Here is a 20,435-nt window from a genome sequence, read left to right on the forward strand (position 1 = left end):
ATACCGCATCCTTGTATTTAACAATTTTATGGCAATTAAATTCTCTATTGGATAAATAAATCCTTCCAGTTATCTTTTCCTGAGAGCCCTTATGTAGCCTGGATTGTATTATGCTTCTCCCTGCCAGGGCTAAAGAACATCAGGAACTAAGGCTGCAGTCCTATGTACTTAGCTGGGAGTAATACGCATTCAATGCAGGACTTATGAGTAAACATGAATAGAATTCCACTCTAAATTGCTTGTTATGATTCTTTACCTGCTAGATTGATAAGGCAACATGCACTTGTACAGATGCTGGCCAGACAACAGTGCAAAGTTAACCAAACGGTAAGCCTTGTTGTAAAACTAAATATAGAACATATCCAGGATTAGTCGTCAGAATACAGGCAGGAGTTCCTCCATCATTTAAACAAATAGATGCATAGTAGCACAGGAAGGCTTTTGTGTGTAGAATAAAGCAGACACTGAACATTTATAGTGTTTATTAAATTTTATCTACATAGAATCAAGACACAAACAATATTTATGGATAGCTTTAGCTCAGTTTCTAAAATTGCATTTGACCAGATCTAACCTCTGTTCAATTTATATGAAGCTCGGAGAGTTCCTCAGCAAGATAAATACATATAAAAAGGGGGAAGTTGCTTGCATTTTCTTTCATCAAGGAGTCTGGCATAGATGTATAGCAGGCATTCATTTTAAGGAGCAATAAAAACATGAGGTACTCAAAGTCCATCCTTTAGTGTGCAAAGATAGTTTAAGGTTACAGGATGATTTTTTAAGGGACAATGAATGTATGAGACATAACCTGTTTCTGGTATCCTAAATAATAGTTTAATATGCTATCCTGAGCTATTAACTCCTGAGTTTACATTTTAGCTTTATGTACTTCAAACACAGGATGTTGTGATTTTTACAGTTCTCCTATGTAAAACACATTTTATAGACATACCTTAGAAAACAGAAGGGAAACCATTCAAGTGGACACTTGGGGTAGAACCAAACATAGCACTAAATCTTGCACAATGGAACCTCTTCTTCCTCTCCCCACCCCATGTGTGCCCCCCTAAATGTACTCTGGAACATTTTTGGGGAGGAGATTCCTGTTGCACAAGCAAAAATCCTTGTGCTAGCAGGGCATGGTAGTTGAATCCCATCCGTAGTCTTTAAAGTTGGTTGTGTCACAAGATTGTTCTCAGCTAACTGGTCTTTTTTCAAGTTTCCTAACTTGCACAAAAAAGCCTTAAGGCATTTATTTTTTACAGTTCAACAGAATATTTTTGGCAAGACAATAAAAACAAAGATTATCTTTTAAATAATTGCAAATGTCGTAGCTTTCGATACTGCCCTCTTCAAGAAGTTGGCGTCACTATTTGACACCATTTCCATAAAATAGTCTAGATTCAGCTTCAATTTAGAAATGGTTTATAAACTATTAAAAAAAAAAATTTTCTCAGCTATCTCCAGTCTTGCTGCCTAGATGGTTGTTACAGGAATAAGTAGGAGGATTACCCCTCACTATACTTAACACATATATACATAGGTTTTTATTAGGAAGACATTTAAGATGGCTAACTTCACAAGAATGTCAGCTATCTATATATTTTGTCTTGGCACAGTGGTCCTAAATTTATGGAGTGCTAGAAATTGCATTGTTTTATGCCACCCTCTCATATACGACTATGAGAGAGATGACTGATAGGTCAGACCATTGCTTTCACTTCAGCTTCTTTGCCCTAGCCTAATATTTGCCTGAAGATACACATGTGGTTAACTGCTATTTTCGCAATTTTCTGGAAGTGGATACATAGCAAACAGGTTTTTTTTTTTAATCTTCATGCAGTAAGCATTTTTTAAAAAAATAATGTTGTGCAGTAATAGATTAAGTTGGTATGGACTGACAATAAGAAAGTGAAGTTATAGCTTCTGATGCTACAAAGAAAATTAGACATTGTTGCTCTGTAGATTTTTAAAAAAGTTTATTATTTTGTAAAACTCTGTAACTCAGGCAACAGCCTCTAATGCAGAACAGAACTTCAATGAGACTGCTTCTTACTGGCAAATTAGGCGAGTATAAAAATGCTGTCAGGAAACAACTTGAGTTGGAGAGACATGCATCCTACATACTGTATCTCAATTAGATTTAACAAAAATACAAAATAAACTTACCTTCAATTATTTTTTGTACTGTTCTTAAAACTATTTTAGTTGGTTTTATGGTATATTTGTAAATTGCCTTAAGGCATATGCAAACAGCAATTCATTGATGAATAAATAATAACCTGGTCCAAATATGCTCATACATTCCGACTGAATTACGGGGAGAGTGGAACTACAGTTAATATTGGTCCCTCAATTAACAGTCTCTTTTTTTACACTCAGCATGCAAAGCTAAGCTTGCCCCCAGCACGTTTGAGATCTTATTTCCCTTGCTGAACCCCTATTGCTTTTTCCTCCTTGGCAGTGTCCTGCAATTATGCAGTTGAAGTCTCAAGTTGGGGCTGAAAGCTCTGACAGCTATTAAACTGAAACACTCCCCAAACCTCCAGCTTCTCATGATTCATTAAATTTTATCCATTGAACATGAATAAAGTATTATAAATCCAGTTTTCAGACCTGGCAGCCATCACTCTCCTCCATCATACAGTATCTCATCCAAACTGTTGTAATACACACATGAACTGTCTCTACTGTATTTTTATAAAGTTGATAGATCATGACTAAATTATATCATTAACTCTGGGTTTAATTTTGGAAGACTCATATAACCTTTAACATAAAAACCAGTGAAACAAGCTGTGCAATACCTTAAATTAAAGATGCCTATACCTCGTTCAATGCAGTGGCAATTAAAGGCTGGTATGCTTTTCACACGTGAATTTTAAAGAGATTACCAAAGGATGCAACTTTGTTACCTGGATATTTTTAAAAGAATGATAACAATGGAGGTTTGAACAGTTTTGTTTTTAATTTCTTTCCCAAAAAGGGAGGAAAAAAGGCAAAGAGGTGTTGTGAGATGCATCACTGTACTTGCAGATTAGCCAGTAAATGTTAATTTTATGGCCCTATAAAAATACACGTACTAATTTGTGGACTACAGCTTAGCCATATTGTGTGATTTGTGCATGTGAAGGAAGCAAAAAGTATATGAAAGCTGTATTCATGGAGTAAATAGACAAGTTAAATACAATCAAGATTTTGTATAAAAATGTTTGGTTGCAAAACCAGTCATCAGTAACCACAGGAACTGAGTTTTTAGCAAGGCTGCTCAGAATGGGTGCCTGATAGCTTTAGTAAAGAATCATGAGAATAACGGAGCTCACATAGGAGTCGTTTACTTCTATATATGAACGGTAAACAATTTTATTTTTCAGGTTTTAATCCAAGCTCTTGTATTGTAACTGGATTCCATTTCCAGCCAAGTGTCGGTAAAAAGATGCCATATGGTAAGATCAAGATAATTTACCCTGTGTAACAGAAGTGCAAAGTGGGACAAAACTTCCCAGTTTCAATACACATCCGAACGAATGGTGATGTCTTCCTCATTTTAGTAAGCTGTGCTGTGAAAAGTCAGTGAAGTGCTTTTTCAGTGGAGGAGAGAAAGTTGGCTTTAGGGCACGATACTTAAATTTTCTCCTGAAAAGCTGATCTGAAGAATAGTGTTCCCGTTGTGCAAATCCAGTGTGCAAAATTCTATGCACATCTGCCTCTTGTTGCCTTCAACAATCCTTCTCTTAACCCTACATCATGATAAGATAAGGAACAGTTCCTCAAAATAAAGATAATCACATCTGGTGAATAATGGAAGATGTTTCAAGTCACAAAACGTGAAATAAACCAGAAAAATATTTTCCAGATATGTTCACAATGCTCAGGATTTATAAGCCAATGGTCTGAAGAACTCTTCTTTCATTCTCATTGAGGTGGTCTGAGAACATTGCATAGCAAGGCTGCTGTGCAAACTGACATAAGAAGTTTGTAAGGTAAGCCTATAAGGAAGACAAATAGTTGTCAATTCATTTCCACAGGATACTGCACAATTATTTATACGTGAAATTATTCTATAATACAGAAGAACAATATATTAATGCAAGAGAGTGATAACAATATAAAATGCTCAAGACCTTAGTTTAAAGGTCTTAAACCCTTAAGCCTTGTGCCTACTGCAATGTTCTTTTCATGCCAGGCAAAATACCTTTTTATTTTTCCACCTGAATTGCTCCCTGTCAGATACTAATACTAATCTGTCACTGCTTTGCTTTTATTGCTTCTGTTGTTTTAGTTTATTTTGTTTTGGTATGATTTTACTAGTTATTTTAAAATAAATGATTGCATTTTAACTCCAAAGAGGAGTTTTATCAAATTCTAATTTCAATTTTGATTTATTTCATTTTCTTATACATCAGACTCAGTATTATATAGCTCTCTTGCTGTTAAAAGAAACTTTCCTGAAAGATGAACCTTCCTCTCCAAATACAAACCCTCCACTGACTACAACAACTCAATGGCATTAATCCTCAGTTACAAAATTTGTGTTGGGATAATATAACAGCAAAGCAGTTTGGGAAGGGGAAAAGAAGCAGAACATTTTCAGTCATTTTCCCACTCAAAATTAGAACTCCAGATGCTTCCTGTCCCAAAATTTAAAAAGCCTTTCTCTTTAAAGAACAGCAGCAGAGCACTATTACATCCCAATATTCAGGACCACCGGTTGGCAACCCAGAGAAATCTAGATTGTTCTTTCCGAGTCCCCTTATTTACTGACCACCAGGTGGATGTACTGATTTTTGTCTACAGCCTTATGTGTGGTGCTATGCATTACTGTGAGATAAAGCTCCCCAGAGTGGCTGGGGAGGCTCAGCCAGATGGGCGGAGTATAAATAATAAATTATTATTATTATTATTATTATTATTATTATTATTATTATTATTATTATTGTAATTACAGTAGCTTCATGCTGTTGTGAGGGCATGTTAAACAGATGAGAATAAATATTCAAGTCAGTATTCAACAGTATTAACTGTATTTCAGGTATTTGAATAAGTATTTTAAAAGATTAGAGTAAGTATTTATTAGAATAAGTATTAAAAAAGATTAGTCAACAGCAACAAAACCTTGATCATTCAACCTACCTGTAGGTCTATCTGATACAAAGGATCCTTCAGTGCATCTGGATCGTCTTCATCATCATCTTCATAATAATCGTCATCTGTAAACCAACAATGTGATATGTGAGCCATCATATTGGCAAGAAAACACAAAGATGCACAATTACAGAAATCTGACTTTTTTGCATACACTTTTTGCACTGAAATGAACTACAACACTCTTGTAGACACTGAATACATTTGAAAGAAGAAATAAATTGGTGTTATTTCAGTTCTTATACAAGTCACATTTCTAAACAACACAGTGAAAGTGGTTTGTAAAATACTTTACTAAAGGTTTGGGTCTACCACTCCCTGCACAAATAATTTTCACAAGTTTAGAACTGCTTTGCTCACCATACTTGTTTGTAGCAAGAATATCAGACAATAGCTGCCCTGTTAACCCTTCTTCCTCCTCCTCCTCTTCCTCTTCTTGATCTTCCCACATATCATTGGATTCCTCTGTTGATTAAGAGAAAATAGTTTTGCCATGAGGAGTGTGTTTTTTTGTTTTTGTTTTGCTTTGATGTTCACCACCTGGACATCCCTTTTTAACTAGGAGGCATACTGGAAATTTCAATTTGGACAGAGCTGTACATTTCTGAGCAAGCAGAATATTACCAAGGAAGCTGCAATTCTCACCAAAAAGAAAAATATACTGAAAGTGCCATGGTTGACAATGGAATGCTCTATATAGGTACATAGAAAACTCAATTCTAAGCACATATACCTACAATTAAGTACTATTTTAAAATTGTATTTATTGCCAAGTAAATTTGTTATATTGTTTTGGTTAGTAATTCACATACTTCTAATTGAAAATATTTGTTCCATGGAATACTTAGTATTTCTAGTTACTGAGGAAAATTACATAGAATTGGGGCATAGAAAGGGGGCAGAGCTCTCATTGCTAAGTAAGAAGACCTATACCCAGAACTCCTATTCTCTAAACACCTGAACTTTCATGCAGCTTAGTGCAAATCTAAGATTGTCCACAGCATGTGAGCATTCTCTATGATTTATGGGTTAAAAAATTAAAACCAAAGACACACACACGCACCCCCCCATGCGGGCATAGTTGACATTTTGTGTTACAGAAGCAACAGTCATATATTTTAATGTATTAGATTTATATCTTACCAAGGAGCTCATTGCAGCATACTTGGGTCCCTATCCCTCCATTTTATCATCACCACTACCTTGTGAGGTAGGCTAGGTTGAGAGACAGTGATGGGCCCTAGTGTGGGATTCATGTCTGAATAGAAACGTGAACCTGTTCTTCCTAGGCCTAGTCCGAAACTCTTTACCACTGCAGCATATTGGATGGCACCAAATGATAACCACCATAAAGACAAAGTCAAATCAGTGTTGTACCTTGACTCCATTCTGCAGCAGTTTGTCGAGAAGAGCTTGCTTCCATTGCATTAGAAAGTTCATTTATTATCAGTTTTAAGATTTTAACTAACAAAGGAATGTTTGTCCAGCGTTCAGGATCTGAGAGGAACAGAGAAAAAAAAATCTATACATACAGCTAAGAATTTAGGAAACTCAATGCAATTACGTAAACGTTCACAACTGTCTGAAGAGGCATTCCAAATCTGTTAAACTCTTTAGTTTTTAAAGTTGTCACAAAAAGCAGCAGTAGTCAACTCTTTTCAACACTATACATTCACTATGATCCCGTGAGTTTGACCAAGCTGCGGGAGGCAGTGGAAGACAGGAGTGCCTGGTATGCTCTGGTCCATGGGGTCATGAAGAGTCGGACATGACTAAACAACTAAACAACAAATGATCCCTTTAACATTGTTTTCTAAACTAATGACTGAGTATACATCCTGTTGAGCAGTTACATTTGCAGCATCAAAGAGAACTGGATGACTAAATGCCAATCCTTTGCACAGTCACCATCACTTTATCTTATTGTTCAAAAGATGGCACTCTTCTATATACGATTGCTATTTATAAGTCAGCAATTGTTCATTGTTTCTGACCAACATGCATTTAATGCATTCAACTACTATCAAATCTCTTATGTCTGTGTAAGCCTTGCATTGTACATTAGTCTGAAAAAGACCAGAAAAAGATGTACATGTCATAACTTTCAAAGCTTTTAATTCTCTGTCAGTGGCACTTAAGTCCCACTGGTTTTGATGGGAGTTTTAGCATATTTTAATGGACTTTCTATGCCTCTTACTTCTGGCTGATTCAATCTTGAAAGAATATGTTAACACTTACTTTTAGCTGCTTTTGATCGTGTGCGTATTCCTTCTTCCATATTAAATATTTCTTCTCCCTTTACCCTGATATCCTGCAGTCGCTTGTCATCTGTATTGATACCATGCTGGAGGAGTTTACACAGGGCTACAGAGCTGAAAATTTTAAGAGTCACATACTTGAAAATCAGCTCCATTCTTAGTGTCATCCTATTTACAAGACTTTAGAACTAGTTTCCCCTTATCTATAAATTTGGGGCAGAGTGGTTTGTTCAAAGAGCAAGTTATTAAAGCAAAACCAGGAACAAACAACTATAATGACATAGGATTCTTTAAAATGGAAGGTATGAGCATGCTCAATTATTTCAAGGCATACATGTGATCAAGGGATGGACACCTTACCTGACCTTGCCTTCATATTGTCCATAGAACAAATGTTGTCGACTCATCCACTCTGACATTACAAACTCCAGGGCAGGCTTGCCTGTTGGCCCAGGTAGACTACAAAGAAACTCTAGTAGTGGTTCAAGTTGAGAATGAACCAGGTGAGCAAATACCATGATCAAAGACTGCAAGAGAGATAAAGTAAGATAGACATTTTGACTTTTGTATTTTGGGAATTTCAGTAGTTTTACCAATGCTTGAAACTGAACTCAACAATAACATCCTGCAAAACCAAAAAGGAATTGCAGGATCAGTCACTGAACTTGACTGAAAAAGTTACAAAGCACCTAGTCCCCATGCACCCTGCTAAGAAGCTTAGTCATCTTTCATGATGCATCTCAAATATAATTTTAGAATTTTGCATCTCAAATATAATTTTAGAATTTTAGAAGTTCTCTGCTTAAGTAGCAGTAATGAACACAAGTTGTTTTGTACGGTAATACAATATTTGTGGTAATCATAGGGAATATACTGTTTGATAAGCAATGGATAAACAAACTTGTGAGTTCAGTTCAGAACACCCACTTACAACTGGAATGCCATCCCGCCAGGCATTAGTGAACATATCCCTCACCAAATTGGCTTTGCTCTAAGCCAGATCATCTTCATGTATAAAACTACAGGATAGCTAAATACATCAAGGGGTTTGGGCAAGGCAACTCATTTCATCAACTTACGTTTTGAGCCTCTTACCTGCATTACAGTGAGTGTTTCTGCTTGCTGCATTTTACTAAGAATTGCTCTCAGAATCTGGTCGAGATTCTCTCCTAATTCACTCCCTGCTTTAGAAATCAATGTGGAAACTAATCTGCCTACAAAGGCAGCTGTGAATTCTGAAGTGCGTGGATCAAGAAGCTGGCTCACCACCTGCATCACATACCACAGTCCATTGTGGCCTTGCTCATCATGCCACTGTGCAATTTGCTCCAGAGCGACTGAAATATATGCACGTAGACACTCACCACCATTCTGAAAGAACAAAGCACGTGAGAACACACACTTTCAACCTACCAAGTGCTTCAGACATTTAACAAACAGCATTATAGGCCCAAAGGAAACAAATTAACTGGCAAGAGATTGTACGAGTCAAAAATTGTATGTGGAATATTTTTTACATGCAAACTTCCTCCTTTCCTTTTATGCGAGGGCTAGGAAATAGTCCTGAGTGCCACCAAAACATTTTTATCTGGCAAAGCTTGTATTTGGGAACAATCTGTTATGATGACAATATTCTGAGCTCATGCACTTAACATTGAGAGAATGCTATGAAAACACAGGATGTATTTCTGGTCCTGTTAGCTGCTGCATACATGGGAGACAAATCATGGAACTACCATATTTTTCGCTCTATAAGATGCACCAGACCACAAGACGCACCTAGTTTTGGGAGGAGGAAAACAAGAAAAAAAAATCTGAATCTCAGAAGCCAGAACAGCAAGAGGGATTGCTGCGCAGTGAAAGCAGCAATCCCTCTTGCTGTTCTGGCTTCTGGGATAGCTGCACAGCCTGCACTCGCTCCATAAGATGCACACACATTTCCCCTTACTTTTTAGGAGGGAAAAAGTGAGTCATATAGAGCAAAAAATACGGTATATCTGAATATAAACATGATCTACAGCCAGCCAGCTGTGAAGGACTCAACTGGGGAAATGTTTTATTAAGCAATGACAACTTACCTGTATTGCAGGCACAGTAGTACCAGTGCCAACAAAGACATGATGGACAGGACCCCATAATTCATTAGTTTGTGCTTTATGAGTTATTGTTTTGGATTTGAATGGGAACTACCTTTCCTAGGAAATCAAGGTCAGTGAAGTACATGCAAACTCTATTATGTATTATTTATTTTATTTATTCATCACTTTGCTCACAAAAGTGACCTACTTAAACCAGTTACAAGAGCACAACCAAAAACAACCAAAAACTATTTTTAAAATCTACACAAACAGAAGACAGATCTTAAAGATCCTGCCCCACTACAAGAAATCGTAAGTACTTAATAACACTCAAATTAATGGTCAAAAGCCCATGTAAAAAGGAACGTTTTTGCCTGCCACCTAAAAATAGATAAAGATGATGCCAGGCAAGCCTCTGGGAGCATTCCACAAACAGGAGCCACCACTGAGAAGGCCCATTCTCATGTTTACACCCTTCAGAATTTCTGGGGGTACATGGAGAAGGGTCTCAGATGATGATCACAATGTCCAGGTTGGTTTATGTGAGGAGCTTGGACTTAACTCACAACCTCCTTTCAAATATTCTTCTGTGAATATATTTCGTCTTTAGGTTTCTTGCTTCTCTCCAATTCATTCATATAATTCGAGTTGTGTTAATAGTCTAAGTCTCCTATGAAAAGTTGTATCAGTCTACAATAAAAAGCTACTAAAATATTCTCAGAGTACTATAAAACCCATTTATTTCTCTTAATTCATTCTATTATAAATTACCAAAAGAAAAAGAGAGGAGCACAAGGTACTCACTCGCTCTAGTATTTTGGGGGCTTAAGCAGGGTAAATTTCAAGTTACTATGACCAAGAATTATAATAAAAACAAGATACTTGTGCTTTCAATAACAGATCCAGTTGCAATTTCCAGTCCATAAACCTAAACATGATATGCAGTATGAAGTGGCTGGCTTCACCTCAGAAGCTTACAGACAATGTAAGATCTAACTAAAACTTCCCTCTTCCAAAAAATGATTACCTGCATGGTAGCATGGTCATCTGTGTGCAGACTACACTGAGCCACAGCAGGAAAAGCTTGGCAGATTAGGAGCTGTGAAAGGGGAGGTTTAGTATTCCTCACAACAGTTGTTAATATGTCTATTGAAGTCTGAAAAAGAAAAATTCAGATAGATGGTGAGTAGTTTTGGAATAAGGAGACGAAGCACAAAGTCAGGAAAGGAGCAGATCAATTTGCAGAAAACATTTTTGACATCTGCAAAATATTCTTGCAGACATTCTTCCAGAAGGTCACATCAAGAGTAGTCAGAAGAGTGGTAGTTTTAGTGTGCCAGCTGGAACCAAATTAAGATGTTGAACTTAGGTCCTGTTGAACTTGAAGTGTTACATTAGTCATGACTAGCTCTCATGGAAATAAATTATATTTAAATTCAACTAACACGTCCTGGTCCAAACACTGAAAAATTTTCTCAATCTGGTTAATAGTTTATTTTTCACAAAGAAACAGTTACTGAAATAACTAACTGTGATACCTAAAGGAACAAAGACAAGGTATGTGCATTGTTCTCAAAATATATACAGTGGGAGCACATCTTACATGCATTCTGTTTATGCAGATCCAGCTGCAGTGGGTCTTCCTCAAGTGGGGAGCGAGGGGGGGGGATCCCGTTTCAAAATGGTGTTCCCATCACTTCTCCACAACGAATAGCCCCCAGTGGAGTGGAGAAGGGCACCTCCGGGGGCTTCCCAGTTAGCAATGGCCCACCCCACCTGGCCCCATCACTCCTATCCCTCTTCACACGTGCCTTGGCAACAGAGGTGAGGTACCACTGCTCTCCTGGCTTCCAAACATAGCATGTTGCTTGAATGGGAGGGAGAGGCACAGGGAGCTCGGCACTTTGTAGCTGTGCAAAGACTGGTTCCACTTTATTGTACAATACTGAACTCACAGCACCTTATCCCTGCCTCACTTCTTCCAGTATGTGTCAGCAACATGCTGTGTTTGGAAGGTGGGAGAGCAGCGGTGCCCAGCCTCTGCCACCCTGCTGGCTGCCAATAAAAGAGAAGGTGAACCCAGCAGTGCTGTACTTCTGGAAGCCATTAGGTAGCTGGAGGTGCTAGGCTTCATAGTGGCAGGGGACAGGGAGAAGGGATGAAGAGGCAGGGCAGATCTGCAAGTGCCAAAGAAGGTGGGAAAGGCTGCTGGGTTGTAGCAGCAGTTGGCGGGTTGCTCAAGTGCTTGTTGCTGCCAGTGAGAGGAAGAGTGACCTGTTGCTGCTGGTGATGGAGGTTCTTCTTCCTACAGGCAACTCTCCACTTACACGGGGGTTATGTTCCGAGCCCCTGCATGCATAAGTGAAATGCGCGTAAGTGGGGAACACCCTGGAGAGTCCTTGTGGCTTGCAAAGAGACCATCCCCAGAGCCCAAAGAGGTCGTCCTTTTGGGGCTCTGGAGTCTCCCTGTGAGCCAGACTTTCCAGGTCTCTCCCACTACTTTCAGGTTCCTGGCACTGTGCATGTGTGCGGTTGTATGCAAGTAGATTGCGTGCAAGTTGGGAGTTGCCTGTACACAATTTTGTGTATATGTGCTTTGTCAGAAACCAAACCCACACATAAGACACGATCCAACTGTATGCCCTTCTCTTCCATGATTATGTATTTTTCAATAATAAAAAGTATTTGTTTTTATAAACCGCATTAGGATATATAAAGCATTTCACGTTCTGAGAAGATACCCTCATACTTACTGCACAAAGCCCTGCTGGAATCTTATCAGCAGGAGCCTGCATGATGCTGACAAGGGTTGGGATCAATCGCATCTGCATTGCATCTTGGCAGGCTTCTATTTGCGCTAATTCCTTAAAGATATCTTGGGCAAGTGAGGCCACAACAGGATCTAAAGCAAAAAAAATGCCCAATTACCAAGAGTATAAAATTACATCAAGTTATATTACTGAAGTAAGGAAATGAGGCGTGCTAATTTTAAATCCTCCTAGATCAAATATGATGCTCTTCCATTATATGTGGAAGATTATATATTCCATTATATCTGGGTTCCTGCTTTCTGCCTAAACAAAGCAGTTTATTTTAAATTATAAAGGTCAGAAAGAAAGTCACAGCTGTGATGTTTGCCTTTGGTGATTCATGCATTATATGTGGGGATGCCTTAGCTTGACTCATCTGCAGTCCCAATGTCATGATATCTGGTTAGAAGTATCAACAATCAAGAGTAAAAGACTAAACAGTGGGAAAGAATGCTTGATTTCCACATACTTAAAATATGTCCCTTGCTCCTAGCTACTAACAGTAATTATTAAATGCAAAGGGCGGAAGAGGTGCTACCAGAACTGGGTGAAGAAAGATGCAGAGATTCTGATCAACCACACCTCAAAATTTCTGGCATTATTTACGAGAAAACAGGATTGAAATAATATATAGCTCTAATTATTATAACTACAAGTTCACCAAGCTCTAGCTGGGACATTTTCACGGATTAAGAAATGAGAATGTCAAACACAATTTCTTGATGGATTTTCCTATCCACGGAAATTTCACTGTTGTCTTTCACAACAAGGCATTGGGAAAGCCAATACATACATAACCCTGTTAACTGAAGATAGTATCATGAAGATTATCTGTATCCATAATATGATCATTAATAGTTTTGCCTGGGCACATACCATTACTATATTTGAGAAAGATGGCAATGGTAAAGGGGCAGATCTTGTTCTCTACGCTTGCTGTAAAGGCTGGATCTACTGTGCAGACAATGCAAAGTGTTTCCATCACAAGATTGAGGACCTCAGAACTAAACTGAGCTGCTAAGTGAATTAGTCCATCAAGGATACTGGGAAGGAAAGGCTGCAAGACATGGGTGCTTTCAGATATCTTCAACTGGTCACAGTACCTAGGAGGGAAAACCCAAAAAACATCAACAGTCAGTAATATAGTAATGGTGTCCAATATTTCTTTCAGGCTGCAATCCTATCCATACTTATCCAGACATAAGTCTGGTTAGGGCTTATTTCTGAGTAGATATGCACTGTCATAATCATAGAGTCAAGATTACAGCTTCACCATTTCACCTGTCACAGAAAGAAATTGTGAACATTTCCTTCTATCAGCCTACAATCAACTAATATAGGTTCTATTTCTTGACCTACTTACCCCCAAATAGCCCTTACTGCAGAAATTCGAACAGAAGGGGGTTGAGTTTCATGAAGACCACTAACTGTGGCTTGTAGGAACTGCTGGATGAGCTCTGGAGACATTGCGACTGTGAAACGACTGGCAGCCCAAAGAGCACGACCAAGGAGGAAAGGAGACACTGGAAGAAGGAAAAAAGTGTTCCTGCATTTCTCCCTCATTACCATTAAACAGAAGGATCCAATATATTATTGAGAAGAGCTGTATACAGAGTTACAGAATGGTCTTCAACTGTTTACTCATTGTAACTTTACTGAAATTAATGGACTTAAATTAGTCATCTTCATGAATTGTAATGGGTCTACTCAGAGTAAAGTGCCTCTCCCACACTGAAGCTCCCGCTATTTACATTTTATGGACTTCATTTTAGCAAATGTCTCCCTCCTGCGTTAATATTTTGATGTTAATGTTTTAGGCTAGTTTATCTTTTTTAAGTTTAGAAATCTACGGGTAATAATTTCTCCAATACAGCTTGAGTTTCTGGTTATTTTCTAGGAACCAATCAGTAAACCAAATGATGAAGTACCTGACAGGTTGAGGTCTGCAAGAACTACATTTGTTAGAAATCCATGCATATCAAAGTGTATTCTACCATTCTTCACACTGTCTGTGATAAGAGATTTGACAGAACCTAAAGCCAGCATGCAAGCTTCATGTATCTTCCACCTGTAATAAATAAATAAGTTACTTAGGTCTTCCAATATTCATTTTTCTATTTTACTTCTGGAGAAATTATACAAATATCTTTTGTTACCCTTAATAACACAAAAGGTAAATATTTGTATATATTAACTGTAAACATGGAGTACTGTATAATTAAAAAGAAAGTGGAAAAGAATTTCTATAAAATGCTGTACTGGGGGGACTGGAGGAAAGTTAAGCCATTCAAAACGGCTGTAAATTGTATTATGAATGAATTTATGCTTTTCTATTAATCTGACTCCATTAATAGATTTAATCAGATAAGTGGTTCCCAATTAGCTAAGTACTGAGGGCCCCGTTTTCAGGAGTCAAGCCACTGAACCCCTACTTTTGAAAATTTTGATATCTCTATGGTAGCTTTTGTTATGTGAATGGTGTCACAGACCCACTAGGTGTATTACATGGACCCCCAATTGGGAACTTAGATTATAAGATGCATAGTTCCCCCCCCCAAAAAAAATTCCTACAATAATTTGGATAATCTAACTGGCATTTGAATAGTACCAATATAGTGCATATGCACTATAAATACAAATTTAACAGCTGGAAACTGGAATAGTTAAGACTGTCAGTTAATATCATTTCTGACTACATCAATCAATGAAACTGATTTGTTTTCGTTGCCTGCTAAATAATCTGAGATAGTACCATCAAATGAATAGCTGCCACCCAGTCTTACCAATGCTCAGCACCACTGTTTTTAGCTTGCTCAGCTTCCTGCAAGTGTCTTGTAGCTGCTGCAGCCAATGCTGTTGCACTCTCATTCTGGAAATCAGTCGCAACAGCCTACACAGAAATATGACAAGAAGATACATTTTGCAGACAAGAAAAAAGGGAACTCATTTCACACTACACCTTGTTGAAAATCAAGCTAGAGGTTTAAGTACATAGTCCCAGAACACAGAGAATCTGGGCATGACAGAAATGCCCTCAACTCTTCATTCTCTGTTTCGGATTGACTTTTCCCAAGATGCTTAGTGGAATATCCAAAGGGAATGAAATCACAGAATCATAGAGTTGTAGAGTTGGAAGGGATCTTGCGGGCCATCTAGTTCAGCCCCCTGCAATGTAGGAATCTCAACTAAATCATACATGAAGTGGCTCTAAAGAAAATACTCACGTTCTACGTATATGGGTTTGTATTTGTGTATAAGCTGCATGTGAAAAATCACTACTATTTACCATTACTGCAAAAACACTGCATATTATTTCTTACCAGCAGTAAGTCCTGTGCAGCAATCCTAACTGTGTAAGAAAATGTATCATCATCTTCATCTTCAACAAACTGTTGTGGGTTTGCAGTCCAGACTTTTATCTAAGAAGGAGAGCACAATACGTCAACTAAATTAACCAACACATGCAGAAAGGTTCCAATGTTATTTTTCAGATCACTGGAGACTATTACAAAGGAACTGATTCAATAATCATAAATATTGTTTTTTCTACCACTAAGTTCTAACCAGCTTTAAAGGCTGTATACCGAAGCATTAAAAAATCATTTTCTAAATAATAATGTACAGTAAATATATTTACCTGCTCTTCTGTAATCTGCATATAGAGAATGATGTAATATATTAGCTCTGGCAATGCTTTCTTCACTGTGCTTTTAAATTTGTGGTTTTCCAACAGAGCATGAACAAACTCAAATATGCTGAATACTAGGTTTTCAAAGCCCAAAACTTCACCTAAATTTGAAAAAAGTAAAGATTGTTAAAGTCAAACTTTTTCTGTGATAGGAAAAAATTATGAATAGTTTTCAAAATTAACTCAACTTATTGCATGACAGTCGAACTATTTCTTTTTTTTAACAGTTTCAAATCTTTGCCAACAGCAAGTATCTTGTTGTTTATGTTGCTGTTTTAACATTTAAAATCTCAACTATAGTTATATAGAAATATATTAAAAATTATTGGCTTCACCTAAGTTAGTCAGTTTTTAATTTTTTCCCCAAGGTTTTCAGCAAATAGTACTTAATCTTATAATATTCACACAGCATGCTTTTCAAGGATGACTTCTTTCTTCTAGCGATCCATGTGCTGTGAGTTTCTTACAGATGTTTCTTATAGATGTTTAGATAGCTTTTCAATCACACCTGTAACAGTGAGTTTCTTACCATCAGAATCCACTGGGTCTTCTACTTCTTCTGTGTAATTTACTTCTGTTCTCACATAGGTATGTTAGTTAAGGAGAAATATATTCAGTTGACATACTACCAGATCATGGCACCTTTTTTTAAGGACCAAATCCTTTGCAATGAAATTACTATACTTCAGTCAGCGTAAGTGAGCAACAATACCCCTTGAACAGGAAATCAATACCATATTGTGGGTAATTCTTTTTTTTTTAAATAGACAAACTAGCTGCATATCACAGCCATCTTTATTACAGACGTTAAAATGATTTTTTTTCTTGCAACTGTTGATTATGTGATACATTTTTCTCAGGGTTGTAAGCCACTTAGAGCATAACCTTTTTGTGAAGAGGCGGTATACAAAGAAAGTGATAATGAGATAATCTAAGATCCAAACAACAAGTTATGACACAGATGCATCTATGTTCTTTGAGGAGGCCCATTCTGTACCAGACCTAGGTTGAGGGTGTCCCCTCAAAGCTGCTATTTGTTCCAGTAGCCAAAATATTTAAGCATGCCTTCACCTTCTCATGTCAATCTTCTCAGTAAGATATATTATTCAGAAATGCCACAGAACTAATTCTTTCAGCCTCGAGTCATTTGCTTGTGAGTGAAATGCTTGTTGCATGTTCAAATTTACACCACCACTGCTATTTACTTTTTCTTGCCTTAGTACTTCTTTCTAGAAAATCTCCTCTTATTTCAAAATGCAGAAAAAAGGATATAAGGCTGCACTTTCTGTAAGCGTATTCCACACAATAGGAAGGATCTGTTGCATGGAGGAAATCATATGCCTTGGGTAGTTTTTCACTAAGGCTGTCACTGCCTGCAGAAGGAAAGGATCCTTAGAATCATTTTTTTTACAAAATTAGTAATTTTCCCTCTAAAAACCACTATATTCACATTTCTCCATCTGAAGAATAGACTTGTCTGATATATATGCAAGTGAATATTATTACTGAAATGGGTAATTAAATGAACACAAACATGAATTATTCTCTGATTCTATGATCCATAGACATAGTATGACCCATAGATTCATTTATGTCATTAGGAGGTAGCAGCTGGCAACTGATGGGAGATCTAGAAAGCCATGTCCATCTTTAAGAACCCAACCGGAAACATATTACAGGCTTACGAAAAGCTAATTCATGGGTTCTGACAAAGGACAAGCAAAGGGTTGCACACAAACCCCTAGCCTTATAAGCTCCAATCTCATTCTAGATAAATTAACTATATTATAAAATATCCTGGAGTAATTTCTAACAAGGCATGCATACCACTTCGGCAGGAGTAGCATTTGTAAAATGAATACTTATTTTTGTTCCCTAACAGAGCTATTTTACTCCTATGTAAGGGTTTCTAAAGAAAGATATTTCCTGAAACTCTGTTCTGTTGTATTTTGTTTACCTAAATTTAATGGCACCTGTTATTAACTGCTATATTAGTATTGTTATAATGTCACATACCATGTAAATAAAAACAAAGCTTAAGAACACAATTTTTGTTGCCCACTACAGCAAGACTTTCAAAAAAAGGTTCTCTGCTTACATGCAGGTGTATTTTATATACTTACCTTTAAAACCTCCATTTTAAGTCCACTATCTGATGTAGGTCCATCAGGCAGTTGTAGGGCCTGAACAAAGGCTTCAGTGAATTGCTGCACCACAGGGAAAATAAGGACTTTGGCTGCTCCCTACCAGAATAAAAAGTATCATTTGGTTTTCAGTTACAGCAATGTGTAAACTGCTTATCCCTGGAAAAAACAGTGAAGGAAACTTCTGACTCACATGCCCCAAAGCTCTTCATGGTCTCCCTCCTCCTTAAAAACAACTAACTGGTTCTAATCGCTGCAGATTTTAAAGCTACACATAATCTCTACATCTCATTTATTTGTTTTTTTTTAAATATTTTATTAGGTTTTTAATAAACAAATTTCCACTTTCAAATACATACTTCCATGAATCCAATGGACTCCCCCCATCTCCCGAGCACTGCATTCCCTGTGTAACCAAAACCTCAGCAATTTGTTAACTTGTTTTATACATAACAATATATCTTCCATTTTATCGTGTTATCTGATGTAAACATTTCAATACAATTGCATTAGTTTTTAATTTCCACACAATAAAAATATTTCGTTACCTCACTTCTGTCTTATAGTGTCTTATTTATCAATTCAGAAATTTGCCGATACTGAAGCTATACCTTCCTAGAAAGGAGCATTTTTTAACATTCATACAACTTATAATGCTTTTTCAAATAGTCCTTAAAATTTTTCCAAACTTCCTCCGTTTCTTCTTCTCCCGAGTCTCGAATTCTGCCAGTCATTTCAGCCAACTCCATATAGTCCATCAGCTGCGTCTGCCATTCTTCCAATGTGGGTAGATTTTGTGTCTTCCAGTGCTTTGCCAACAGAATCCTCGCTGCTGTAGTAGCGTACATAAAGAAAGTTCTATCTTTCTTGACCATCCTCTGGTCTACCATGCCCAGAAGGAAGGCCTCCGGTTTCTTAGGTAAGGTGAATCTCAGCACCTTTTTTAGTTCATTATGTATCATTTCCCAGAAGGCCTTCACTTTCGGGCAGGTCCACCAGAGGTGTAAAAATGTCCCTTCCTCTTCCTTACATTTCCAACATTTATTATCGGACAGGTGATATATCTTTGCAAGCTTGACTGGGGTCATGTACCACCGGTATATCATTTTCATAATGTTTTCCTTCAAGGCAGTACATGCCGTGAATTTCATTCCGGTGTTCCATAACCTTTCCCAGTCTTCAAACATAATGTTATGCCCCAAGTCCTGTGCCCACTTTATCATAGAGGATTTGACAATCTCATCCTGTGTGTTCCATTTAAGCAGCAAGTTATACATTCTCGAAATTAGCTTAGATTTTGGCTCAAGCAACTCTGTTTCTAGTTTCGATTTTTCCTCCTGAAAACCCACTTTTTTGTCTGCTTTAAAAACTTCCTGGATTTGAGCATAATGCAACCAATCTCGCACCTTGTTTTTTAACTTTTCCATACTCTGTAACCTCCATTTATCTCCAATTTTTTCAATTATTTCCCAATATTTAGGCCAGTGGGCCTCCATATTGAGTCTTTTACGTGCTTTGGCCTCCATCGGTGAGAGCCACCTCGGAGTTTTACTCTCCAATAAGTCTTTATATTTTGACCAGACCATGAAAATTGCCCTTCTGACAATATGGTTTTTGAACAATTTATGAACTTTAGCCTTGTCATACCACAAATATGCATGCCACCCAAAAGCATTATCAAATCCCTCCAGGTCAAGGACATCGGTGTTCTCCAATAGGATCCAATCCTTCAACCAGCAGAGGGCTGCAGCTTCGTAATATAACCTCAAGTCCGGCAGGGCAAACCCCCCTCTTTCTTTCGCATCTGTTAGTATTTTAAACTTTATTCGGGGCTTTTTGCCCTGCCAGACAAATTTAGATAAATCCCTCTGCCATTTTCCAAAACATTCCACCTTATCCACGATCTGGAGGGACTGAAACAAAAATAGCATTTTCGGCAATACATTCATCTTTATAGCAGCTATTCTGCCCAGCAAGGAAAGTTTTAATCTTGACCATGTTTCCAGATCTCTTTTTATCTCTGACCAACATTTCTCATAGTTGTCCTTAAATAAATTCAAATTTTTGGAGGTCAAGTGCACCCCTAGGTACTTTACTTTTTTAACCACATTTAGTTCTGTTTCTTTTCTGAACTCCTCTATTTCAGTAATTGTCAAGTTTTTTGCTAAAACTTTAGTTTTTTGTTTATTCAGCTTGAATCCCGCCACCCGACCAAAATCAGAAATTAATTCTAACGCTCTTTTAGTACTAGAGGCTGGCTCCTGTAATGTTAATACCAAGTCGTCTGCGAAAGCTTTCAGTTTATATTGTTT

The 20,435-nt window shown here is 37.5% G+C and overlaps 1 protein-coding gene across 1 annotated transcript in view; it reads right to left on the reverse strand.

Moving 5' to 3' along the window:
• Positions 1–1,962: 1,962 nt before the first annotated feature.
• IPO9 (importin 9) overlaps positions 1,963–20,435 on the reverse strand; it is a 37,838-nt gene continuing 19,365 nt past the window's right edge. The window contains exons 7-24 of the mRNA XM_081914393.1: positions 18,103–18,222; positions 17,252–17,352; positions 16,509–16,567; positions 15,929–16,080; positions 15,612–15,710; positions 15,075–15,181; positions 14,220–14,359; positions 13,655–13,814; positions 13,168–13,394; positions 12,235–12,383; positions 10,509–10,637; positions 8,499–8,774; positions 7,764–7,930; positions 7,384–7,517; positions 6,523–6,642; positions 5,506–5,610; positions 5,134–5,210; positions 1,963–3,989 (exon numbers count right to left, since the gene is read on the reverse strand). Of these exons, the coding sequence (XP_081770519.1) occupies positions 3,879–3,989; positions 5,134–5,210; positions 5,506–5,610; positions 6,523–6,642; positions 7,384–7,517; positions 7,764–7,930; positions 8,499–8,774; positions 10,509–10,637; positions 12,235–12,383; positions 13,168–13,394; positions 13,655–13,814; positions 14,220–14,359; positions 15,075–15,181; positions 15,612–15,710; positions 15,929–16,080; positions 16,509–16,567; positions 17,252–17,352; positions 18,103–18,222 (2,433 nt within the window). The 3' untranslated portion in view covers positions 1,963–3,878. The remainder of the gene's footprint in view (positions 3,990–5,133; positions 5,211–5,505; positions 5,611–6,522; positions 6,643–7,383; positions 7,518–7,763; positions 7,931–8,498; positions 8,775–10,508; positions 10,638–12,234; positions 12,384–13,167; positions 13,395–13,654; positions 13,815–14,219; positions 14,360–15,074; positions 15,182–15,611; positions 15,711–15,928; positions 16,081–16,508; positions 16,568–17,251; positions 17,353–18,102; positions 18,223–20,435) is intronic.

Source organism: Podarcis melisellensis, assembly GCF_964234715.1.
Source record: "Podarcis melisellensis genome assembly, chromosome: 6".
NCBI lineage: Eukaryota > Metazoa > Chordata > Lepidosauria > Squamata > Lacertidae > Podarcis > Podarcis melisellensis.